General features: G+C 39.7%; 1 protein-coding gene across 1 annotated transcript; it reads left to right on the top strand.

Moving 5' to 3' along the window:
* The first annotated feature begins 519 nt into the window (after window positions 1-519).
* On the top strand, window positions 520-22,907 carry GASK1B (golgi associated kinase 1B). Its single transcript, XM_007071278.4, has 5 exons — window positions 520-822; window positions 1,425-2,703; window positions 10,464-10,678; window positions 18,657-18,883; window positions 20,409-22,907. The coding sequence occupies exons 2-5, from the start codon at window positions 1,743-1,745 to the stop codon at window positions 20,614-20,616; spliced, it is 1,611 nt and encodes a 536-aa protein (XP_007071340.2). The 5' UTR covers window positions 520-822; window positions 1,425-1,742; the 3' UTR covers window positions 20,617-22,907.
* The last annotated feature ends 4,424 nt before the right edge of the window (window positions 22,908-27,331 follow it).

Genomic DNA, 27,331 nt, shown 5'->3' with positions numbered 1-27,331 from the left:
GTAATCTTGGAATTTATCTTAAATATATGTTCACATTTGAGTGCTTCTCCCATTATTATTAGTAATGGAAAAGAGATTCTCTCCATTATTATGAGTCATAAGGAAAGTGGAATGAAGAAGTTTTTATTATTTTTACAGATAGCGTTAATTTTATAGGAACCTGTATGGTCTAGTTGGATAGGGCACCAGAGGAGGCATCAGAGGTCCTGGGGTCTATGCTTGGCTCTGCCACTATCTTGTTGTCCGACTTTGGGCAAGTCACTTAACTTCTCTGTGCCACAGGTTTCCCATCTGTAAAATTAGGCCAATGATATGTCCCCTTTTAGAACTACAGATGAATGGCACTATGTAACTGCTATATATTATTATTCTTATATTTTTAAAGCCAGTTACCTTTTTCGATATAAGGATGTATGATTTCTGATATGTTAAAGGATCTAGTTTTCCCTGTTACTGTGGAAGACTGTCATTTCTTAAACACATTTGCATGCAATGCACTAGAGGGCCCTCAGGAGTTAGAAACGGCTGGAATGTACTTTTAGAAGGCATACTGTTCACAGGACTTTTCATTGCAGAATTTAAAATAGAAGGGTTTTTTATAACAAGGTTCATGTAAGTTTGTAGCAGTTCATATGCAAACAGCCTTCCTGTACAGCTAGTCCATTTGTAAAGAGCGTTAAGCCTGCAATCAAATATCTAAAATGTGGAGCACACTTAAATCTGGGATGTGAGTTAGAGTATGTTAAGAAACGCTGCTTTTACTAAATTCTTGGTATTAGCATAAGAGATTTACCACGGCCAAGGATGGGGCAAGCTGAATAGGTAAGACTATTTCTATATCTTTGTAGTTCAATAAACTCTGCATTTATGTTTTTTCTTCCTTAAGAGGAGATGACAGTGCTTTTTATTTTATTTGAAGATTATAGTCAGTCATTTAGGAAATGCTATTTTATAGCTTCACAAGAGTATAGAATTAACAATATTTTATCTTTAATATAGGATTATGAAGCATGTGAACTGTTACTGGGCCAGGGTGTAATCATTGTTTGATAGTGGAAATGTTCATATTTGAATTGGTACAGTTACTGGGCTGGCTAATGCACTATATTTTAAAACTAACATGAGGCAACAAAAGATGTGGTTTTACTTTGAGGACCTGCCTGTCATAAACACAAGGAGAGGAAAGTTTGGCTTTTCCAAGCTTTCCTCCTAGTGCTGGAGTTCAGTTACTCGGGACTGTAAATTGTAACTTGTGTTCCATGATGTTGGGGTTTTATTTATCTTTTCATTTTAATCTGAAATCTCTAATATGGCAAGTCTCTAGATCACTAACTTATTAGATCTACACAGTGAGAAAGAGAGATGCCACATTCTATATCCATGTGGATAATGGAATATTATTTGCAATTTTTTTCCTTTCACAGCTCACAGAGGAAACTCAGACATTTTGGATCGTGATTCCTTTAACTTTGTTTACACAGTTGACTCCATTCATTCTCTGAAACAAGTCACTTCCCCTGAGCTGGCTGATAAGAGTTTAGCAGCTTGCTGAGGTGGAGTGTCAGAGTCATTAGTATTAAACACATTCCTAGCCGCACCACTGGCCCCTGTGCACCGCTCGCACTGGAAGCTATTTGGAAAAGAAGAAATAGAGATCTGTGAAGGGAAATCATGCATCATCCTCCTTGCTGGAAACCACTGAAGACTATAAGCTGCTTTCATCATGTGGATTCACCAGAGAAATGACCTTCTTAGATCAGCCAGGCCAAATCATAAACTGGTTTGTTTGCTTGCTGTGCACCCCACGGGTGCTGAGGCTCTGGAGTGGCAGGCGTCCCAGGACCAGGAGGAATCTGCTGCTGGGCATAGCCTGTGTGATATACCTGGGGTTTCTGGTCAGTCAAGTGGGTCACATTTTACCGCAGCACAGAGGGGGACGCCAGAAGGTCAGTTCCAGGAGTCTTCAAGATGCTGGTCAGACACCTTTTCTGGGGATCCCACTGGATGGCACTTTCTCCCCACCTGATCTCCAAGGGCCCCAGATGGGTGGCAATGGGACCTCAGTGCCACCCAACGTGGTGTACATCACACTGCGGTCCAAGCGCAGTAAACCCACCAACATCCGAGGCAGTGTGAAACCCAAGCTGAGGAAGAAGCATGCATTCCCTTTGCCCTATGGGCAGCGCTTTCCAGTAGGTGTCACTGGGCAGGAGGAGGCCTTGTCCCAGCAGCAGGGGCGGACTAGCTACTCCATGGGACTAATGAAGGAAGCAGTAGTTCCAGAGACACCAAGGCACCAACTGAAGAAGCACTGGGATGGAGAGAGGGAAGCAGTGGGCAGGGGACACCGGAGACATGTTGGGGTTTCAGGAGGTATAAATGTGCAGCCCAAGGCTCGGGAGAGTAATATCAGGATATACAGTGAGAGGTCCCCCTCTTGGCTGAGCAAAGATGATATCCTAAGCATGTGTTTGCTAGCGGATTCCCGGATAGACAGTGTCCAAGAAGCACCCTCTCAGCATGGAGTCCTACTGGTGTTTGAGAGGAATCCCAGTGCCACAGGAGCAGCCTGCAGTCAAGGGTACTGTGGCCTCATCAAGAGACCCCTTGATATGAGTGAGGTGTTTGCCTTCCATTTAGACAGAATCCTGGGGCTGAATAAGACCTTGCCTTCTGTAAGCAGGAAATCGGAGTTCATCCAAGGTAACAAATTCACTTGATTTTTAGTTTCCATCTGGGGGACTCCAGTGTGTAGTATTTGAGCAACAGCAGGCTTTAATTTCAGATAGTCTGAGAACTAACTCTACAGAGCAAAGTTATAAGGAACTTAACCTGGAATATGTGTTTATGTAATTTCAGGGCTCCTCTGCAGTGTAATAGTTCTGTCCTGAAGGATGTAATACACCCAGAGTTTATTAATGCTTCTGGCTGCCTCATAGAATAATAGAGTTATTGAGAGCATACAGACAACTTCCTTTCCATAGAAGACTAATTTGAGTGAGGGGAGAAAAGGGATGATCCTTTTTTTCATATCATTTGTAGTGAATATGAAATTCTATAGACTGATCAAAATGAAACTGAAGAAGGGCACAGTCTGGAAGTCTCTCAGCACAGTGCTCTGTGCTTCAGAGGTTAGTTTTTACTCTTTCACCTCCCCTAGATTTCACTTTCACAAGATATTGCGGAAAACCAGCACTGGAATTCATTTGCCACGAGTAGCAGATAGGGGACACATTTCTGTTAGCCCAAGCACCGATTGTGGGAGGTCTTAGAGCTCCTTCTTGAACTCCTTTGGCAAAATCCCAAAAGCACAAATGCCTCTGGAAATTAAAACCGAAATTGTGCAGTCACTGAAGTCTCAGTGGTTTCTTCTGTTTGACAACTTAAAGCTCATGACACACCTGTGTCTAGCTAAATAAATACACCTGCTATAGATGCTTCATTGTGGTTGTAGTATGTACAATGCAAATTGCTTTTAACAGAATAGCATATTTTTCTTCTCCTAAAATGAAATTAAAATTATATTTAATAGTTTCAGTGTAAGTTGATAAGTCTATCTGAAACATTACTGTCTCATTAAATGTGTCTTCAGCCTAAATGCTATTTTTATATACACACTGATCATAAGCTGAAAGGGCTGTGTTATATTTTACTGAATCATTGCTATTTGTTTTTGCTGTTCATTTCTTAGTACTGAAGAAGATTATTTTATACAAAATATGTTATAAATCAGCCTGTATTTTATCAAAGAAAGGGTAAAGCAAAAATGTCCTTGCAAAAGTTGATGGCAGGAAAAGAACGTACTGATCTGTGATTTATCAACACTGTGTAAACCTTCCCTTTGGCAGCCTTTACGACAATATGAATGAATCTCTAGGAATAACAGTTTGGTGGCTTTTGAATATTATTCATAGCAGCAGAGCATGGAAGATGCATTATGCATACTCTATTTTTAGGAACAGGATTTATTGCTATAGAGCTGTCATAAGGCATTAAGGCAGTTCAGTTTCAGGAATTCTGTATAATATGGCTGCACAGATGACAGACTGTAGCCCCCTTGGAAACTGCTATTAGGTTAAGTGTAGACTGAATTGCTTAATGTCTTCAGCCTGCAACATCTTTTGGATTGGCTGGGAGAGAGATTCTATTTTCTTCAGCCTCCTTTTCCCTGTAATTGGTTATGTTCCTACAGCACGAAAAGTGTTGCTAAGTAATGAGGAGAAAAAAAGTCATTTTTCCTTTTGGGTCTTTTTTCATGTTTTCCAGCTAAAGGGCGAGTTCAGCTTCTGGAACAGCCACAGCACCTTACCTCTCTCCATTTCATTAATCTTGAAACTTGCTGGATTTCAAATGCCTGCCTTGGTTGCCATAGTTACTTGCTTGAGTGTATTTGACTTGGATTGTTAATTAACTACACAAATGTCAGCGGAGAACACCTCATTTGTTGTTCTCTTCTTGTTTAGGAAAGGAATGAAAAATTATTTTAGAAAACAGGATGAACAATTAATGAGCCTGCTCCTGTAGCCTCTACTCATTTCAGTAATCTGTATGTGGGCTGCCTAAATGATTTCAGTGAGACTGCTTGTGTGAGTAATGACTACTCATGAGAAAGAATGCAATGTAGGACTGGACTCCTCAACAAGTTCTAAGCTGACATATCCTTTTAGCTTGCCTCAGTCATGATGTAATCAATGTAACAAGACATGCTTGATGTAGCATTAAAATCTTTTTAAAAATAGGCTCCACAAAACCGCCATTCATTTTGTCAAAAGCATTTTCAAAGAGGTGCTTTGTAAACCCCCAAACAACTTTGGGTTTATTTTTTGTTTCCACAGCTCCTCCCCTGATAGGTGACGGAGAGGCTAGCAAAATACTGTACCAGAGCTCTCTGCTTGCCACTCCCCTAATCAAAAGTGAATCATTTGCCACAGGTTTAAATTATCCTGTGACATTTCTGCCTTGCCAGAATGGAAAGTTGGGTCACAATAACTGTTTCCTCAATATTCTTTGCCAGTGACTTATCAAAAATAACATGGGCATGGAGACTAAAGGTGGACAAAGTCTTCCACAATTTTGATTTGAAAACCAAGCAAAAATAATTCTATGCATATGCAAATATATATACCACTTTTTTCCCAGTGTTCAAGCAGTAGGTGTTAGCTGGAAGAACTCCTTTGGTACTGAGATATAAATGAGCAAAGCAAGGGCTGAAAAGAAGTGGGAAAATGGCATAAATGTGTGGTAAGGGCATTGGAGTAAATAGTGGATGATCCTCGTACATCCAAGCCTTCTGAAGTCCACATCCTAGCCCTGGAAATCTGTGCTTTAAAGGGTCTGGTAATGTCAGCATGGAGGTGTGGAATTAGGGAGTATCTCATTTACAGGGCATGCTTCCATCCAAACCAAATTGATTTGCAAGCAAAATCCTGTATAAGATGTAATGCCTGCCCGTTGCAAGCTCCCACAGGTCGGCCAGGATGGATTTGGATTTCACCAGGAATCCTTGGACTGTACAGCCTGAAGGCTACATTTCTAGTCCCTCTGTGCTTCCTCAAAACACTGTCTCATATACAGGAATGACTTAAGCTTATGCTCAAATAAATTTGTTAGTCTCTAAGGTGCCACAAGTCCTCCTTTTCTTTTTGCGGATACAGACTAACACGGCTGCTACTCTGAAACCTGTCAGGAATGACTTAGACGCTGTAAAACATAACTCAGAGAGTTTTTGGGACACTTCTTCCTCCCACTAATCTTTCAATGGGAAAGACAAAATGTACAAGAGTTTGTCTTTTTAGCAAGGTACCATTAATGATTCCTGCAGAGAGGTAGGAAGGGCCCTGGAGAAGGCTGTATCACTTCCAGTGCATATCCCGGCTACTCAGTAGATCAGTAGCTATTCCACATGCTGCCCTGAGGTTTTCAGGTCATTCCTTGCCCATATCCTGTGCCCCCTTATCTCCAAAACAGGCAGGGATACCTACTAGTGGGGGAGTTGTTTGGTGTCAGGGCACAGTCCATCTTACTCAGCACTTTGGCCAAGCAAAATGGCTGCACAGCATGTCCATAGTGAGTTTCTTCACCTGTTGAGTAGCATTGTTTCTGCTCACTTCATCACAGGTTATGTGCAAATGGATGCTGGGAATTTGGCACAGGTGTGATAGAAAGTTCCATTGATTAGAGTTGTCATGTTTCTTTACTGACCTCTACACAACGAGAAAGATAGCCACAGATTTTCTCTTACACCCAACATACTTAGCATGCTCTTTCCATCACATCAAAAGTTATGAACATTCAGGCACACTCGTTATTAGTTATTAATGTCAGGGCAATAAGAACTCAGTCTTACTTATGCATTTTAAATGATGTCTCTTTTGTGTGCCCTTTATCAGATTGAGTTGTGCTGTGAATTGCTTGCTGTCATATAGCTGGATCTGAGTGAGAGACCAGAGGTCATATTCTCACAACAGTGTGTTACATAAAAATCCAGTACTTATACACCCCTCACAGATTCCTTAAAATCTGCATTCACACACAGAAGATTTTCGTCCCTTCCAAGATTTCTCCGAAGTGTATAATGCTTATAGCTAAGATGTGGAAGAAAGAGGGGAAATACTTTAGTCAACACTTTTGAGATCTGTTTAAGTGGCTTACACCATTTTCTTACTGTTCAGAGGGCTACCTTACATGGAGAAGGCTTTGCCAGGATAGGTCTACTGGTCCCTAGTGGAGACAGAGCTTGTACCAGCAAAAGGAGGTGTGTGTGTGTGTGTGGGTTGCCACTATAGTTAGACCACCTTCCCCAATGATATAAGCTAAACTAGCAAAAGACTCTTTTGCTGATATAAGCCACGTTGAGGTGTATCCCTCTCCCCACCAACTTTCATTCTGTTTTTTTTTAATTAACAAACTTTGGGCATGCCACTTACATCAGTCTGTGCCTCCATTACTACTTCCTTTCCTCCTGTGGGCTTGGGAGGATACCTGTTAATTATATGTATGAGAGAGATTCATATACTACAGTGATGTGGCGCATAGATGTCTCTGGAGAGGATTGCAAGGAGCAGCAGCATCACTGAAAGCAAGAAAGGGGTTCTAATTCACGTCTCTGCAGCAGCATCTCTAGGAAAGGTTGGGAGCAGAGGCCCAGCAGCAGTGGGAGATAATGGGCTTGATCCTGGAGGGTTCTGAGACATCTCAGCTCCTACCATAATCAACTGAATTTGCACTCAACAGCATGTAGGGTCAGGCCTAGAACTATCTTTTGTTGTTATTCAAATTGGGCCAGAGCCTTGCTTGGTGTAAGTTGGCAGGCTTTAATGGGGCTATGCCAATTTATACCATCTGAGGATAAAGCCCCTTATCTGTTTTTACTCACTGCCTTCACATTTTCCCTGCAGCAGCCAGCAATCTGGGTTACTGCTCTCTACTCCAGCTACGAAGACATGCTCCAATAATTCCATTTGTGTTATAAAGTTGAAGTGTTTTGTTTTGGTTCATCTTTGTTTCCTGTGAATCACAAACATTTCCTGTGTTTAACCTTTTTAAAAATCTGAATGGAAATTGGCATGATATTGTCATAACATTAAAATAATAAATAACAGTGAGGTGTTGGTTGTTATGCTGAACCTTTTGGGTGCGCGGGGAGGTGGTTTGCTTTGTTTGGAGAGCATTGATTTATCTGCTTTGGGGAAAACCCATAAATAATTACATGAACTTTGATTATTGATATAAGGAAAAAAAGATCAAATTGAGGTCCCATCAATATATAATATATTTAACTCTGATATAGAGCTTTTTTTCTGGGGGTTTCAAAGTGTTTTACAAAGGAAGGTAAGTGTCACTATCCCTATTGCATATACATTTATTGCAAATAAAGAAAGCATCACTGAGAGGTCATTTAGCTAAGGTCAAGAGGTAAGTCAGTGACAGAGTCAGGAGTGGAACCCAGAATGAGAGAGTTCTGGGAGACTAGATTGCATATGGAAGATTTGGACCAAGCTTTTCAAATGTAAGTTCCTGAAAGTTATGCTCCTAAATCCTTATTTAGGCAACAAAATAAGTGTCCTACTTTTTAAAACTGCTGATCACCCATTGACTTCTGGGGAAAAAGAACAGAAAGAAGCTGAATATGACAGGGGAGGATAGCGTAATTATCAGTGATGGTAGTGAAAGGAAAGAGATGGGAGGGCATAAGAGGAAAGATCTGTTCGAGGTTGGAGATGCCTAGTTTAAGAAAACAGGCGAACAGGAGGACAGTTCCAGAGGTGGCTCGAGCTGTACACTGGATTCATTTGAGCGTCATCACCTTGTGTGTGTAAGTACCAGGATTTGGCGAAGTTAGAAATATATCTGGTCTTTGTGGTACAGCCCATTCTTCTGCTTTCCGAAGCAGATTTCCGAAGCAAGTTGAGCAGGTTTTTATTCAGTCTAGGATGGCTCAAGGTCATTCTGTCCTGGGAGAATTCAGTAGTATGAAAAGTGCACTGACCTTGTTGGCAGATGACCCTTTGCTAATAATGGGCAAACATCAGTTGTCCTTGCTGATATGTTGTCCTTGCTGATTATTTTAGGGCAAGTCAGCATCTTCTGACTTTTACTGACTCAATTGCGGATCTTGGCAGGACTGGATAGACTCATTCTTAAGTAGTTCTATTCTTTGCTCTCAGAGAGATGCTGAGAGTGCTGTTGGACTCATTGTTCTGGGAGTACTCTCATGTGGGGTGCTACAACTCTCTTTTGCCACCTCTCCGGTTCAATATGTACGTGAAGGAAATAGTGAGATGATTTGCTCTGCAATGTAACACATGTCAAGGTGGTAGCAATGTGATCGTTTGGATGTAGCATAAAATTTGACCACTTTGCCTGCACTTTCTTGCTTACTGCTCAGGACTAACATGCAAAAATTTCAAACCTTTGATCATATTCCAGTAACTGTCATCTAATAACTTGCCATATAAATGTTTCCTTCTTTGCATATAAACATGTAAATTCCTGGCCCCCCTCCCTGCCCCACCTCAAAAAAAATTACTCTGCTTTGAAGTGCAACACCGGTATTCAGCCCTGGTTCAGTGACAGGTTTAAGCATCAGGCAGGACATCAGAGTTAGCAACAAGAACTTTTTACCATTGGAAAGAAAATTATCCCATTTTTTCCAATAGGATACACACCACTTACTTATAGCCCTGCTGTTGTATGTTCTGAGATATATGACTCAAATATGGTGACATTATTATATAGCAAATGGCAGTTTGGGGTAATTTTTAGAGGTGTCTAAAATTGGTATGTGGTGTATTGAGGACTGTGTTGGAATTCCAAGCTACCACTTTAAGAGCAGAGATGGGGGTTTCCCAGTCCTACTTGTAGGGTTCGGTGCTCTGTAACAATGCATCCTATCCAGTCAATCTGGAAAGAACCAGCTTAAAAACAAGATCGCGACAATTTTGCCTCACTGGTTTAGGGATGAGCTTGTTGTTTCTCTCTCTTGTGTGTTATCACTCTGAATTCTAAGAATTAAAGTAGTGTTATCTTAAACCTTCCAGCAAAAGTATTTATTTTTTCATCTAGCTTCTCCGTGTGTATGCAGTGAACATAACATGATGATTATAATTTCTCTCTCTCTCTCTCTCTCTGAGCCCTGTACAGATGGATTCATCATATCTAAGGCACCTGGTTTTACATCTGGAGGGATAAGACAAATATTATTTATATACATTTTAAAAACTGACTAAAATATTTCTAAAATGGATTTTCTGTAAAATATATATTGTATATGAAGAATATATGACACTGTGGGGTTGAATAAAGGTCTTATCAGCACTACTTTGGGATGAACTGTATGACTCATTGGCAAGGACATATTGCTCATGAATGATAAAGCCAAAGTCATGCCACATCCTCATATGGTCTATCTATAACCTTTCTATTTACAGCTGTGAAATCTTATATCTGTAGGACTAAAACTCTAAAGATGACAAAATAAATCCACTTTTTGGTTGGACTCCAGGATTTGCCTTATATATTTGCCTTAGAAAGGAAGAAACAGTGGGCTAGATCCTCAGCTGGTGAAAATCAACATTGCTTCATTAATTTACCCCAGCTGTGGATCGGATGTCAAATTTTTAAAACTGATTTAATAGATAGTCTCCAAAGGTAGAGAGACTTTTATGCAGACAGCAAACAGAGAGCAGTTCTTCTCAGACATTGAAGAGAACTATAATGTCTAGGGTTTTTCCTTTTCTGTGGTGGCTGTTTTCAGATGTGGAATATGACCACATAAACCAAAGGATGTGAAATTATTGGGGCTTGGTAGCTTTTTCCTGCCACATCTGAAATGTTTTCTTTAAAAACAAATGCTGTAATTAGTGATGCCAGAGACAATGTCTAAAGAATTATCAAGTTCTTTTAGTTTCCAATATAAGAGAATTATTCATATATGGTAATGATTCTATTTTGCCTCTTCTCAGATGGTCTGCCATGTCCTATTATTCTCTGGGATTCCTCATTGGCTCCGACAAATAATAGGACCCATTCTTCAGTGAGGCTAAATTGGGGGGCCTATCAGCAGCTATTGAAACAGAAGTGCTGGCAGAATGGCAAAGTGCCCAAAGCTGAGTGGGGCTGTACTGAGATCCATCACCATGAGTGGTCCAAGATGGCACTCTTTGATTTTCTTCTGCAGGTAAGGGAGCAATGTAAAATGTTGACTGTACACAAAGAATACCAACCTTTGCAAGATTTATTTGAGCACCAGTCTGGTTAAGGATAAACAATTTCCACAGATATGTCCAATGATAAAATTCACTCTGGGTTGCAATTTCGCAGAAGGGGAGTGTTTAAAAAGGTGGTTTTAGTTTTTGTCTTTAATGAGAAAGGTATGTGCTTGTGTTCCTTTGGTTTGTTTCTGGTACACTGTACAACCCCAAAAGATAAAAGACAATAGTTCAGATTCTGCACTGCCTTGCACTTTGTGTATTCATTTACACTTGTGGAAAGTGAGTGAAAACTGCTGCCATTCTGGTAGCATTTTACACGCACTTTGTACAGGTGTAAATGAATATACAAAGGTGTGAGGCACTGGAGAGTCAGGACCTTTATTATTAAGTCATGGGGACAGATCCTTAGTTGATGTGACTCATTTTCATTCCACTTAATAGAACTTACCTGCTGAGGATCTGGCCCTAAGTTATTTTGCAGTGCCAGTCTCACATGCTCTTGAAAAAGGCAGAGAATCACCTGCAGTGACACCAGTTTCTTCATTTCCCCTTTTCCAGCAAAAGGCTGCTGTTACTCAGCCATAGATGTGAGGATCTCATTGGTCTTATGTCTTCCTGTTAATGTTTTAAAAAGAATAAATGATATTCCTTCTTCAGCCAAGAGGACATCAAGTGATATAACATGAGCCCCCAGTGTGAAGGTGTGACCAAAATGGCTAATGCGATCTTTGGATGTATAAACAGGGGCATATTGAGTAGAGTAAAGATATTTTACCTCTATATTTGGCACTGGTGCAACCACTGCTGGAATACTGTGTCTGTTTCAGGTGTCAACAAGTCAAGAAGGATGTTGAAAACTTGTAGAGCGCTCAGAGAAAAGCAACAAGAATTATTTAAAAAATTGAAAACATACCTTATATTGACAGACTCAAGGAGCTCAATATTTTTAGTTTATCAACAAGAAGGTTGAAAAATTAGGGACGATTTGATCCTGACATATAAATACCTCCTATGCACAAAACTGAAATTTGATAATAGAGGGCTCTTCATTGTAACAAGCAAATATAACAAGATACAATAGCTGGAAGTTGAAGCAAGACAAATTTAGACTAGTAATGAGACACATTTTTAATAGTGAGTGTGAATAACCACTGGAACAATTTACCAAGGATTGCGGTGGATTCTCCATCAATGGAAATTTTTAAACCAAGATCAGATATCGTTTTCTAAAAGAGATGCTCTAGTTCAAGCAGGAATTAATTTAGGGAAGTTCTGTGGCCAGTGTTATACAGGAGGTCAGACTAGAAGATCACAGTCATCCCTTCTGGCTTTATAATCTATGTAGTGTATATGCACTTTTCACACATCCCTAGGAATTCACAATCAAGTGCGCAAATACAAAATGGGAAACCAGCTATGAAGGAGTACTGTAGGAAAGGATCTGGAGGTTATAGTGGATCACAAACTAAATATGAATCAACAATGTAACATTGTTGTAAAAGAGTGAACTTCATTCTTGGATGTATTAGTAGGAGTGTTGTAAGCAAGACAAGACAAATTTTCCACTGTACTCAGGACTGATTAGGCCTCAACTGGAGCCTTACGTCCAGTTGTGGGCCCCACACTTCATGAAAGATGTGGACAAATTGGAGGAAGTCCAAAGGACAGCAACAAAAATGATCAAATGTCTAGAAAACATGACCTAGGAGGAAAGACTGAAAAAAATTGGGTTTGTTTAGTCTGGAGAAGAGAAGACTGGGATGGCAGGGAACATGGTAAGTCTTCAAGTACATCAAAATTTGTTATAAAAAGGAGAATGATAAATTGTTCTCCTTATCCACTGAGGACAGGACAAGAAGTAATGGGCTGATGTTGCAGCGAGGGAGACTTAGGTTAGACATTAGGAAAAACTTCTTAATTGGAAGGGTGGTTAAGGACTGAAACAAATTACTTAGGGAGACTGAGGAATCGTTGTCATTGGAGGTTTTTAAGAACATGTTAGACAAATATCTGTCAGGGCTGGTCTAGATTATACTGAGTCCTGCCTCAGTGTAGGGGACTGGTCTAGATAAATATTGAGGTCCCTTCTAGTACTACATTTCTATGATTCTTTAATTGTCCCCATTATTTTGCTAAGTAAGATATTGCTATGAGCTAGACCCAGTTCTTATTACATGGTAACCTGAAAAGTGAAACTTGAGTAATTTCTACTGGCATCAAAAGTGTTTATTGCTCCTACTCATTTTCCTTGCAGTGAGCTACTTGTGGAGTAAGGGACTTAATCCCATGAGTTAGTTTGATTACCACAAACCCCTTTGAAATCAGTGGAAAGACTCCCATTGACTTAGTGGGCTTTGGATCAAATGTTCAGTCTCAAAGATTTCAAGCCTATTTTAACAAGTGACTGAATAGTTTCATAATCAGAAATACAAGTACTCCCTAGCAGCTCAATCCCTTTCATTAATCATTTGTTTCCTCTCAGAAGTGATTTGAAGTTAAAATAGAAGACTGGGGTAGGTTTCAAACCTAGCACCAAATCCTGCTCTTAGCAAAGAAGGCAGTAGCTAAGAGTAGACATGAACCAAACTTACAAACCTGATTGCCAACTCTTCACACACAGCTCAAAGGTAAACTGGAGATAAGGCACCTGATAACAAAAACGTAAGCATTATGTAAGTCATGGCTTGTCAATGGAGATCAGGCAAATTACATTACATGACCATGGACTGTACAATCATAACCTTAGTCCTTAACACAGACAGGCGCACACACAAAAGGGATAGATGATAGGAACACTTCACAGATCAACTCGTGCCTTTACCTAGTCCATTCACAGCAGTCCGTGACTTGACTTAGTCCATTTACTTCATCTTTGTAGCAGGGCTACTATTTCCTCCCCTTAAGCCTGGTCCCTCTGTCTACAAGATATGTTTTTTTCTGCCGTGTAACTTGATGGATCAAAAGGGGCTGGCAGTTTTTTCCATACTGACTGAAGTCTGGATGATAGTAGATTTTCCCAGTGTGAGAAGTCCACTTAAAACCTTGATTGGTGAATGAAGATTTGGGCTTGTGTGAAAAAACAGGACAGCCACTGGCAGTTATAACAGGGGTAGTCTGAAAAATGAGATTGCCCCACTTAAATTAGGATTTAGGGCAACATCCTAACCCCACAAAAGACTAAACTTCTGATCCATACTAGTACACCAGTGCAAAAGAGTACTAAAGGTATGTGTATCCTTAACCACCACAACCGTTTGGAAAAGATTTTCTTACATATATACTGTAGGGATCAATCCTTGCATTAGACAACCTAATAAGTGTTTTCCATCTCTGGTTTCCACGATTCTTTTTACGCTATGCACAATAGCCTGCTCTCCATAATTCTTCTGTCCTGAGTATGCAACCCATGAAATCCAATGAACAGGTGTATCTAAGGGAATAATTTGGCCAACTATATTTTAAATTCATACTTTGACCAAATATAATCTCATGGACTAGACTATAATTGACCACTGAACAGGTGTGCAAGGAGTGGGAGGGTTCAAGGAGACTTACCCCTGCTTATGTTTCCTCATTTTAGGGTTCAGTCATAATCTTAGCCTTTGCAACCAGTTGAGCACAATGAGAATTAGGGATAGCAGCACTAGACACCTCAAGACTATACTTTCCCACCTCTTCCTCACATTGGCCAACAGAAGTGCTTGGATGTGGAGGGAACTTCATGATACACCCTCTTACAAGGTGGCACATCATTCATTTTCTCCTACATAATATGGAGATGTGGGTACATTGTTTCTCCAGGAGGTCCTGTTAGTATAGTGTATGTCTGCACTTCCCCCACCAGGCACCTGCATCTAGAAGCTACAATAACCCCTGTTTATATGCAGCATTTCCTCTCACATACAATTCAACATTCTAGAAAGTCCATGTTTTTTAAAATGTAGAAATCATTGCATTTGCTTAGACACCGTCTATCTCTGTCCTTCACAAGTTTTTGTTTTTGACGAAGACGAATGGATGTTTCACTTTTTGAGTTATATTTATGCAACACTGCTTGTGGTAATTATAGAATGGGAATTTTCTGCCTAAAATAGGTTGTCATTTGTGTAATGACTCCATCCTCAGTCCTATTACGAGTGAGTAATGCTTGTAATCTGATATAAAGTCATATGTGGATTATATTGATCCTAAACATAGCAATAACCCTATAGGAATAGCACAGTGTGTGTCAGAGCATTTTAAATGGCTTTTGATTTGTTAATCTAAAAGTGCTAATGTGTTCGCATTTAATGGTGTAAAAGATAGAATTTTTCCTGTGCTAATGCACAGAAGTATTGATTAATTTTTAATTTTAGTATCTTCTAGAGTAAAGACTGCAATTTAGCAATGAACATTATGTTATCTCTGCTGTTATCCAGAAATAAATGTTAACTACTAGATGAGATGCAGCAGGCTTGAGCCATTGATGAAATAAAAAGGAAGCAAATCATTTTTACAAGGCAGGCTACAAATCTGGGGTATCCTACACTTCCAAAAAATGCCCTGCCAATTGTCAGAAGTATATGCCAAGCAGCTGAATATGTATTTGAGAGATCTGCTCATTCTGCATGATTCATACTTTCTCAGGATGTACTTGAACATACAACTATCTTTAGAGACATTTCAACAGGAGAGCACGGATACCTGAAAAATCCAGTAAAAAGGGACAGATGAACAAGGGAACCTGAGGTGACATGACCAACATAATGGGTTGTATTCATCACTAGTAAAAGTGATCAATGTTCTAGTAAAAGTGATCAAAGTGATCAACGTCCATTGCATGTAAATGGACCCAGAAGCCTTCAGTTGACTAGTAATTCTCTAACTGCTTTTCAAGTATTGCATTTGCGTATTAATCTCTGAGCTATTCCAGTACTAGTAAGCAGATTGGTTTGCCTGAATAACTTCAAACATGTTGATACTCACTTGTTTTCTACTTGTGCAAGAGATGGTGACTGGCTACCCTTTATCCACTTTGAGGTTTTCCTGATCCTAGCCATTGCCAGCTAGCTTGCCCTTGATCCCTCTAAAGTTTGAAATCTTCTTACTTTGATTATAGAAAAAAGTATCTTAACTAAGAGCCTGATACCTCTTATTCACCTGAATACATCATATAAATTACACAAATAGTCACATGCACTGAAGAGTATGGCATATCTGTGTAAGGACTTCCTGAGTTGAGTCCTAGTAAAGTAACTAGTAGCACAAATGGTACTAAAAATCAAAGGAGTAATTTTCTGTTTGTGGGAAGATTTTGTGTAATACCGTAAGTTTGAGTTTGAACTGAGATGAAAGATGCAGAGAAATTGGAGGGAATCAGAGAACAATGGACAGTAGCTGAAGGGATTAATGAGGAAAGATTGAAATAAGTCAATATGTGTAGCCCAGTTAAATGATGACTGGAGAGGTATGAGGTATGGTAACAGGTTACAAGTAGCTGAAATATGTAAATGTTAAGAAAGCAGGGGTATTGTGCAGGGTGTTCCTGGTAGATATATGAAGGATTGATGGGATGACACTGATCAAAGAGAAAATAGTCTGCATATCAAGAAAAGTGTGCAAGGAGTGCACTCTGCTAGACCATGGAATAGTTTTTTTCAAGTAAAATGTCTACCATGTGAGTCATTTAACACTAGATAAATATATTAGATACACAAAATATAAAAATACATCAGCCACACTCAAATGTTAAAGTTGCAAAGTCAAGCACTCAAAAGTGAGGACATGCCAGATTTAGAGTTGTCTGAATCTTAATTCAGACCCCTTGTGCATATGAATTTTGATACAATCAGTAATTACATAAATACAAAGTAAATGGACACTCTTTAACCTGTACCTCAGTTCCCCCTCTGTAAAATCAGGATAATAATATCACCTCACCTCACTGGCATGTTATGAATATAAATTCATGTTTTGTAAAGCACCATGTCCATGAGGAAATTGATAATTCTGTACTCACAACAGGGTTTGACTAATGTACAGTAAATCAGGCCTATGGCCACAACTCAAACAATGAAGATAAAACGAAATATCGAATAGCTACTCATTTAATTGGTCGCCAACTGTCCTGTGCACTGAATGAGACAGTGGTCTTGTGGAAAAAATAGTATGTAGAAGAAGCCTATATCATAATGCATTCGCGAAACAAGGCTGACTTAAGGCTGCACAGGCAACCTTCATTCTGGCATTTCTTAACTGTTGAGTACTTCACTTTACCTATAACACGCTATATGACACAATCCTCTCCTTAGTGTACTTAAGTCTGTATCAGTTCTGTTATATTCCAGCTCAGAGAATTAAAAAGGATGCTGCTTTCTGAAAAATCTTGGGTTTGATTTCCCCATTGTGTTACTCAGGTTTGACACTGGTGTCACTCCACTGATTATTTTAAGATAGAGTTACACTGGTGCAAGACTGGAATAACAGAGGAGTGAATCAGGACCTATGGGTACAACTTGGAGACTAGGAAATGGGTTTTAATAATAGATGAATTGTGGATGATCAATACTGAGCTCTTCCCTCTCCCCGCCACTGACTTTAATTAAGCTTGCTCTGTATTCATGACGCTGGGGCGCTGTTTAGTAAGGAATGATAGCTTTTTCCAAACTCCGACAAGTCTAAGTAATAGGTGGCCTGGATGCACAACAGGAGTTAGGCATGGTGATGCTGAGCATCACAGTGCATAACTTTGATTTTCTAGATGCCTATATGTGATTCACAAAACCCAAATTTGTTACCTAAGCTCCTACACAATGAATGGGGAGAGATAGGAACTTTTATGTGATTCATAAAAACCATGGCATTAGGTAGGGAGACACCTAAGCTAGCCAATGGGATATGCTGACAAGAGAGGTGTGTGGTAAGCATCCCCTCCCCCATGAGATAGGTGCCTAAGTCCAAGCTGCAGGGAGTCACCTATCGCTGCTAGCATTTCATAGCTGGGGACCCACTGTGGAATTAGGTGCCTATGTCATTTTTGCAAGAAGCCAGCAGGGTGGGGAAAGAAGGCCAACATTCCTTCCCTCATAATGCTTAGCTCAGCGCTTAGGGTACTCATCTGGGATGTGGAAGGCCTCTGATTCAAATCCCCCTTCCCCCCACCTCACAGGTGAGTGCTCTGACCACCGGCTTTGGGATATTCTGATGTGAGGCTCTCTTCGTCTCTTCTGTGATGCTGTCGCATTCTAGATTAAATAATTAAAGAGTCATTTGGGACAGAGAGGGAGAGAAACATCAGTGACTCTAGCTTGGAGGTTAGAGCGCTCACCCGGGAGGTGGGGAATCTAGTCCTCCTGCTCCAATGACTCTTTATTTAGCCACAGTGGAACAGCTTCAACAGAGAGACTTACTGAGCACCTCAGCATAGCCCAGTGATTAGACCACTCACTTAACAGGTAGCAGATCCCTGTTCAAATTCCTTCTCCCCTTCATGTGGCTGGCAGACTCTGATTGGTGGTCTCCCACATCCCAGGTGGGAATCATAACCAGGGCTAAAAGTTATGAGGGAGATCTTGCTTCTCCCTCCTTCCCCCATCTGTATTGTGTGAATTTGCCTAAGTGTGCTCAGTCACCTTCATGTGACTCAGCTGACTGAACATCTGGCTTCTCCAGGTTTGTCAATTGCTCTGGGGCTAAGGTGGCAGACAGGCAACTAGATGCCTAAAAAAAGCAGCAGTGTGCATGCTCAGAGGCAGAAATGTAGGCTTCTGAGGACCTTCTATTGCAAAAGCTTAGGTGCTGAGTTTAGGTGCCTACAAGGTTCAGTGGGCATTTTGGTCACTACAGTGGAACCTAAGACCTAGTTGGGCACCTAGTTCCTTTTCTGCATCCAGGCCAGTATATCTAAGAGTCAAACTTTGCATCCTGTTGCGTTTCACTTTGGTCATCTGTTATATTCATTTCCAGGTCTACAATCGACTGGACAGAAATTGCTGTGGGTTCAAACCTCGCAAGGAGGATTCCTGTGTTCAGAAAGGACTGAAGCAGAAATGTGAAGATCAAGACTCTGTTGACCTGACACACATTATTCAGAGAAGGCATGACCCTAGGCACTTGGTCTTTATAGATAATAAAGGTTTCTTTGACAGAAGCGAAGACAATCTGGATTTCAAAATATTACAAGGAATCAAAGAGTAAGTTTTAGGATATCCCTACAAATTTGCACAGGGTTCAGTAGGCTTTTCCTAGCTCTTCATTTAGGATCAGAGTCTCTCCTCTCTGTCTCCTCAACACACAGCCTGAGTGAAAGGGCTGTGCACTGAGGATGTCCCCAGGGGTTAGGAGGTTGTGAATGGGACGAGGACGCTTTCTTTTCTTTCCCCACTCACAAAGAAGACATTGTTGCAGTAGCCTCAGTGTCTCGTCTATGTCTCCTCCATATGGAAATTTGACTAAACTAAGGTATGGATATAAATACTTTCATGTCCAGGCAGATATTATTATTACTTGGAGCATCACACGTATGCTAGGTGCTTTATAGAACAGATACGGCAAGATCCTTGCCACCAAAGGCATGACTGACAAAAGGGGGTGAAGGAGAAAGGAGGATGGGGGCGTGAGATCAATAAGCCTATCGAGACTAGGAAAATCTGCACCAGTCTAACTTCACTGGTGTCAATACATGGTGGAAACCTCTAATGTAGACACTCTGCAGATGAGTAAGTTATTGCAGTAATCCCCCAACGCAGAAACACCACATGCTGTCAGTTACTGGAATAAACTGCATCAGTGCAAGCCCCATTGATATAGATTGGAGGCATTTACATCTGAAGTTCACACTGCTTTCAAAGAAAACAAAACAAAAAGAGGAAAAAAAAAACATTATAAACAAGGGCCCTAAAATGCCATGATTATTTACTTAGGGCAAGTGTTTATTGTGGTGGAATTATGTTTCTTCTTCACTTTAAAGCAATATAAATAAAAGGTATCTTTGACTGACTTCTGTGGGTATTTCAAAAGAAGTTAATCTTGAAGGGGAATCTGATTGAAAAGCGGATGTACAGTGGCTATTAGCATTTTTGACAATAGTTAATGATTTTTTGCTGAGCTGCTCTTGGGCCAGTTAATATTTCGCAAATATGTCCAGTGTACAGTTATAACTGCTATTGATATATGAAATTTCAAACAATCTAGACATTTTTTTAAAAAGCCTGGGGATTTTAGGATAGTTTTGAATAATGTGGGCCTGATTCATTGGCACATTTGGGTCACTCCTGTGGTTGAAAACTGCCTTAACTGGACATTGGAGGGTCTGAATAGGGGTCTCATTAGATGATGTAGAGTTTCCATAGCAGCTCTTACATCCCCCTTTCCTGGCCGCCAGAATGTGGGGTGTGGCCAGGATATCTCTGTGCCTGATTGATCCCTAGCAGCCCAGGTAGCTCCAGAATCAGGGAGTGCACCCAGCTATAAACACCCCATCCTGAGCTGTTCAGCTGGTCGGCTAGACTGGAGAATCAGTGACACTATCAGTGATTATGACCCCAACTCACCAAAGTGCTGAAGTGTCTAACTTTAAGCATGTCAGTAGAAATAAATGGGACTGTGTACATACAGCTAAGCATGCACTGAAATACCTTGATGAATCCATGGAATTAGTTGTAAATATTGTAGTTCAGAGTGATGCCAAAGCTTATAAACTCCTATACGCTTTTTCAGGTTCCCTGAATCTGCAATTTCAGTGCTGAAAAGCCAGCGCTTGCGAGAGAAGCTTCTTCAGTCTCTGTTCCTTGACAAAGTATATTGGGAGAGCCAAGGAGGTCGCCGAGGAATTGAAAAACTTATTGATGTGGTAGAAAGGCGTGCCAAAATTCTTCTTACCTATATAAATGCACATGGAGCCAAAGTATTACCCATGAATGAATGAAAGTCTTTTTTCCCTAACTCTAAGAGTTACAGTTATATAAGGCAAGAACTCATGGCAAAATTTCTTTTTCTTTTAAAATTCCTTTAATTTCCAAAACATAACAGTAAACTGGTAAGCCTGTTTTTTTTAGACATTTGAAAAAAAATGTTATATAGTATAAAAGTGCCAGTTCTCTAACTTTCTCTAAAATCTTTCTTAAATGCATTTATTGCTGTGTTCTTCTAACAAAGATGTCTAAGCATGTAATAAACAATGCAATAATTTAATACAAATATTGGATTCTCAATCTTCTAAACTTTCTTTTATTCTCTCAGTTAAGGACAGATCTGTCTCCACTGGATTCTTTTACCAGGTATTTCTTAATTAAGAGTGGGATTTTCAAACACACTCAGCCTTGGACAACTGCTCTTCCTGAAGTCAATGGAAGTTTTAGCATTGATTTAAATGGGAGCAGACCTTAAGCCAATGCTAAGCACTTTTGATTGAAAGTCCCAGTCTCAAAGTATAACCACACCTCTAATAGAGAACATTAATTGAGGGAGTTGCAGTCTTTCTTTTTTGTTTCTTTAGAACACACAAACTTCCAGTGTCTCCTATGGCTGGTATTTTTTTTATTGCATATGTGATATTGTGAGATCTAGGGACCAAATTCAGCTCTTTGGCAAGCAGGTATAACTTCCATTGAAGACAATGGAAGTTTGGCCTTGTTGACACTTAAAACAGATCAAAGAAAGAATCTAAGTTTTGCCTGGAAACAAGATTCCCATGACACTTTGCAGTTAAGATAACTTTAAGGAGTGAAATTTTACTAAGCAGTAACCGTTAGCATATTTTGAAATTGCTGCAACAGATATTTTAGTAACATTAAACACAAAAGTGTGGAAGAGGTATAACAAATATCATTACCCCAACAAAGGAAATAAATAATAACTAACCATAAGGAGTTGAGGTAGTTGGAAAGGTACAAGGGAACAGGGAACTTAGAAAATAACCTAAGATAAGAAGAATGTACCAAAAGGAATAAATAAGGGTTGGAATGATAAACAATAGAGTAATAAGGATATAATTACCCTAAGAAATCAAGAGAAAGTAAGACCATCTGGAGATTGAACGCAGGCTGTCAGAGAACTACAGGGAAGGTCTTCTGCAGTAGTTGGTAACTATGTCTTTACTAACTGTTAAATCAGTAAATCCAATCAAAGATGACTTATTGGAGGTTTGTTAATAATTAAACTAATCCAGATTTGAAAGAACCCCTCTCATTAAACATATAGACATATAAACATATAGTCACAGTTAAAATTGTTATCAATTGCTGGGGTAATCAATTAATTAATAATTTATCAATAACCAATTATCAATAGCCTGCTTATGCCAGCACTTGGGAAGGACAAATACTTCCTCCCTAATGATTTCTTTGGACCAAATCTGACTTTTTTTGGTCCCCAGATTGTCCATATTGGTCTGCAGATTGTTTATGTGCCATTTTTTGAGCGTAATAAATATTTTCCATTTAAATTGTTTGGTACTTATGGATCACGTTAGGTTTCTATTCCCTGTTGGACTGACTCTAACTCCAAGAATCAGATTTCCAGTGCAGCTAATGGTGATTATAAATTCAATATTAACTTTGTGTATAGTCTGCTATATTAGAGTACGCATTTTTGTTTCTGCAAATGTTCCTGGCAATAAACTCATTTTCTAGAATTCTGACAGAAAGCAAACACAGAAGGGGAATGAATGTTAAAATTAGAACAGAAAATGTTGTTTCTAGTACTCTCTTAGCTCTAAATGTAGCCTCTGGTGTTCCATTAAGAATGTCTACTGTTCTTCAAGAAGATACTTTGTCATTAGAGATGGGACGAATCATAAAACATCAATGGAGCATATCCTCAACTGGTTTAAATTGTTGTAGCTGTGTTGACTTCAAAAAGCTATGACAATTCACACCAGCTGAAGATCTGTCAGAAGTATTTCTGAATAGAGGGGTATTGGGAAAGTGAGACATTGTCCACCATTCATTTTGAATCAGACTTTTCCTAGGTCTTAATGTGCTTCCAGGGATAAAACATAAATCAGTGTTGAATACCATAACCCTATAGCTGCCTCCTAGTACTCAACAGACATTCAAGAAAGTTTTTTTTCTTTGGAAGTGTATGAAGGTATTGGGGCATGTTACATGTTTCTATACGTACCCATCTCTGACAATGTATGTACAATAGTATTTTTCCATTGTGAGAAATTTAAATACTGTTGTATGGGTTTTTTTCATTAAAAAAAGTTTTAAACGAGTTGAATTCCATCACTTACAGCTGATGCTACTCTCATTTAACACAGTGTAAATCAGAAGTAATGTCAGTGGAGTTCTGCTGGCATGAGAGGAAAATCAGGCCCTCAATTATGCATTAACTTATGGACCAGATGAACCAAAGCCTAGGGAAAGGTAGTGATCAAGGAGGAGAAATAAATGGAATTCAGAGAGGATTTTGATTTTTTTAATGGACTCATAGGTGCTGGAAGAAGGGGCGCTGTGGGTGCTGCTGCAACCAGGGGTGCTGAAAAAATGTGTATAGTGGGGAAGCTGAGAGCCAGTGAACCAGACTGCAAACCCTGTATAGAATGGAAACAATTTCAAGACAAGGGATGCAGCAGCACCCCCAGCACCCCAAATTCCAGTACCTATGGCCACACCACATACAGGGTTTACAGTTTGGTTCAATGGTTCTCAGCACCCCCACTATACAAATTTTCCAGCATCCCTGAATGAACTCATCGTGTTTTTTGCTATTGCTCTCTGTATGGTTCTGTTTCCCTGGATACTATCCCATGCTTGTGTGTGCATGTGTGTGTGTGTGTGTGTGACACATTTTGTATATTTTGCCAAATGCAGTGTCAATACCCTAAGCAGCTTCCACAGGGTGTAAGGTTTCTGTCAGGCTAATGACATTGCCAGTGCTAACTTCTCCAAACTGGGTGAGGGAGGATAGAGAGTGAGTGGAACCATGGCTAGCCACACAGCGGAATAGACATTACTCTTTCCAAGGGTGAACAACAGCACTCTTTGAGATGCAGGGATTCAAATAGTGTGTCTACTTCAGCAACCGTTCTTTCTGGTGTTTGTGTAGGGTGGTGCACCTGCACATTGTTCCCCAACATCACTGTGCCTTAATGTTCCTATATACCGTCCTTCCTTCAGCTTAAGGGCCTCATCTTGTACCCCATATTGAAGTGCATACCCCTCACTCAGACACATGCTCCCATTGACTTTAAGGAGTACTGATATGAGAATGGGACATAAGATCAGGCCTCAAATTATTTCTAATACTGGTGATGATAAATACAAACCCTGGGAAGCAACTGTCATATTTGATATTATTTAGCCTATCATTGTTTAATATGGTGCTAAATACAGTATTGTTAATAATCCAAAGCATAATGATTGATACAGGGCATAAGAATAAGGAATAGCTGAAGTAAGGATAACTTTGAGCTTTTAATTTACAAAAGGTGAAGGATTTCTCAGTAAAGAAAAGAATTCCTTACATTTCAAGTGCACTTATATAACTGCTTATGCAGTGATTTCAGCCAAACAAACATTCTGCATAGTTTATTTGCTGCTAATATGCTCAGACAGAAGAGATCTGCTCTCACCTCAACAGCTCGGATAAAGCTTATAGTTAGATTAATTTACTTCATTTTTAAAACAACAACCTGACAATGAAATGACACTCCTGTCTGAAAATCAGAATAAAATGAATCCATTAAAAATAAGCCTTGCTGTGCCTGTGTTAGGGATCCACAGTCAGGAAAGAAACTGTGGACGCTTGTTTCATTTATTCATTCCTACATCGTCTGTGCAGGCCTTCCTTCCATTTATGGATATATGGGACCAGACACAGCTTCATGTTCCACATTAGTTGGAAGGGTGTAGCCAGTGGCAGGAATCCAAGGTCTGTGGGTGGAGGAAGGCGTTTGTGTCATTCTTGAATCTGTCTGAAAACTAGAACCACATAAAATGGAATTAAAAAAAAAACAAAACTAAGAAGACTATCATAGATTTAATAGTATTGAAAGACAGAGTACAAAACAAGTAGCATGGCCACAGATGCCTTGAATCTCCTTAGCAGTGTGTCAGCATGTTTAATAATCTTGAATCTTTTCAGAAGTACAGAAGATGAGAATTTTTGCTTATCATAGTGGAAGCAATATTCCTCCTTCTTTTTCATATTATCTAAAATACAGGATATTGCTCAAAAACTGTCCATAAACTACATGATTTCAAAACAGTGTGTATATATGCATATATAGAGAGACTAAATTAAGGGACAAATTTCCAGTTGGCCTGTAACTCTGTACCTGTACATTCTGGGAATGCCTCTTTAAATATATGTAAATACCTTAGCTTGTTTCTAAAAAGTAGTCAGCTGTGCACACAAATACTGATTTGTGTGTGCAGTTTGGTGTTTATATGTACAATTGCCTGATTTGTGAGTACAAATGCCAATTTGTGTACCCATGACAAATTGAAAATTTTCCTCTAAAAAGTACAGTATCTCCCTTTGATAATATTTCTGTATAAGAAATCTTCTAGTTTTTAAATGAAGAAAAAATGACAAAATGCTTGTTATCTGAGTGTGAAGTGACAGAAGCTAGGAATGGATGACAGGGGATGGATCACTTGATGATAACCTGTCTGTTCATTCCCTTTGGGGCACCTGGCATTGACCACTGTCGGAAGACAGGATACTGGGTTTGATGGACCTTTGGTCTGACCCAGTATGGCTGTTCTTAGTTAACAGTAGCATATCAGTTCTGAGATGGTTGCCTAGCACTGTAAAACTTTATATTTAGTGTTACATCCAGCACTGAATCTCTTTTCTCTTTGAATATTTTAAAAATGACATTGTGGTGTCTTTTTTTAATTAACACTAAAAAAAATTGTCATAGGCAATGATTCATTTAGGCAATTATTTCTGGAGTGTGTGTGTGTGTCCTTGTGTGTCCTGTTATTTTATAAAGAATAAAATGAGTATGTTCACTGGGATTTTTAGTTGGGATCCCTGTGATTTGCAATAGTACCAAGATCTGAAGTAATTATGACTCTACAGTATAGTATTGATGGGATGGTATTTTTAAAAGAGTTATAGCCTTGAAGATGCTTCTTTCAAGAAACAAACCACATGAGATTATGAAGCTTTTCCTGTGGAAACATTTTCTAGCCATTTACTCATGAAACTTATAATTCTTTCTTACTAAATGGGGTTGACTAGCAATGAAGCCTGTGAGTACCGTGGTGTTACTGTAGCCTAGTCTTACTCAAGCATTTTTGTTTGAATAATTTTTTAAAATTTGAAAAGAAAAACCCACATCCATGTGTGGTGATGTTCTGATGATGGAAAGGGATAATTTGTAGTAGTGAATTTTTAACAGAGTGAACAGGCTTCGGAACAAAGGGCTGAAATCCCTGTTTCATAGCAGCTAAGCAGATAAAGTAGCCCAAGAGTTTTTATTTTTAAAGTCTCTGGAGTGTACATTTCTTCAGAAGCCAAAAATATACTAATAGGCAGCACTATGATCTGTATAGTTTTACAATTCATATTTTTGTATTTGCAGCCCCATGCTCTGGGTGTTCTTAAGGCTCTGACTTCCAGATGCTGGGACTGGATGACAGGGGTGGATCATTAGATAATTGCCCTGTTCGGTTCATTCCCTCTGAAGCATCTGGTATTGGCCACTGTCAGAAGAGAGGATACTGGGCTAGACGGACTGTTGGTCTGGCCCAGTATGGTCATTCTTGTTCTGAAGTTCTTATAATTAATTATAATTTTGCATTTGATTGTCTTAATATTTTTCTATATTTTAGATCAAATTGTCCCCTCACCTATACTTTAAGGAGTATATACTGCTATAAATTGACTGTACTGAATTAATTACATTGTCAATAAGAACAGGATTTTAACTGATTGGGGTTACTTCAGATTTACAGTAGCATACTCAAGAGCAGAGGGCCAGATCGTGACTCTAATTCTGTGCATGGAGGGGAACCTCCACTTCTGATGTCAAATCTTTCATGCAGATGGGTCCAGTCAATTGCCTCCACAGCACCATCCCATCCCTTCCGAGGATACATTGATGGCTTGCTCTGTATGGGAAAGGGAATGGGGACTGGGTTGTGTGTAGGCAGAGATGGGGAACACAAATCATGTCATCTGGCACTGCAGAGATTAGACTGAAAAGGTAATATACCCTGGAACCCCAGGGATTCTTCTATGACCAGGAACCTGCTTTAAAGGACTGGGGCCGGAGAAGTCCTGGCAGCATGACTCCAATGGAGTAGGCAGGGGAGCTGCCTGGGATATGAGCTGGAGCAGAGGACAGGGCTCCAGTAAGGTGACACTCAACTCTGGCTGATACTCTGGGCTCCAGACAGTCTCCTGGGAGCTGCAAGGTTTTTGAGCAGGCTCCAGAGTCAGTTCCACCCCCAAATCTTATTGAAGAATTTGGATGATCCATCTTAGAATTTGGACATTTAAGATCAGTAATTAAAATAAAATACATAATGGCTTGACATCTGCATCTCTTGCCATATGTTATGATACAACTGCAGAGTGAGACAAGTACTCAGTGAGATGAAGGAAGCTGTAATTTTTCAAGATGTGCCAACATTTTCTTTAACTACAGGAATATGAGAAATTATTTCTGTTCTTCCAAAGAT

This window comes from Chelonia mydas, chromosome 4, assembly GCF_015237465.2.
Source record: "Chelonia mydas isolate rCheMyd1 chromosome 4, rCheMyd1.pri.v2, whole genome shotgun sequence".
NCBI classification, from domain to species: Eukaryota; Metazoa; Chordata; order Testudines; family Cheloniidae; genus Chelonia; species Chelonia mydas.
Note: the sequence above shows the minus strand (reverse complement) of the source record. Positions and strands in the feature narration are given on the sequence as shown.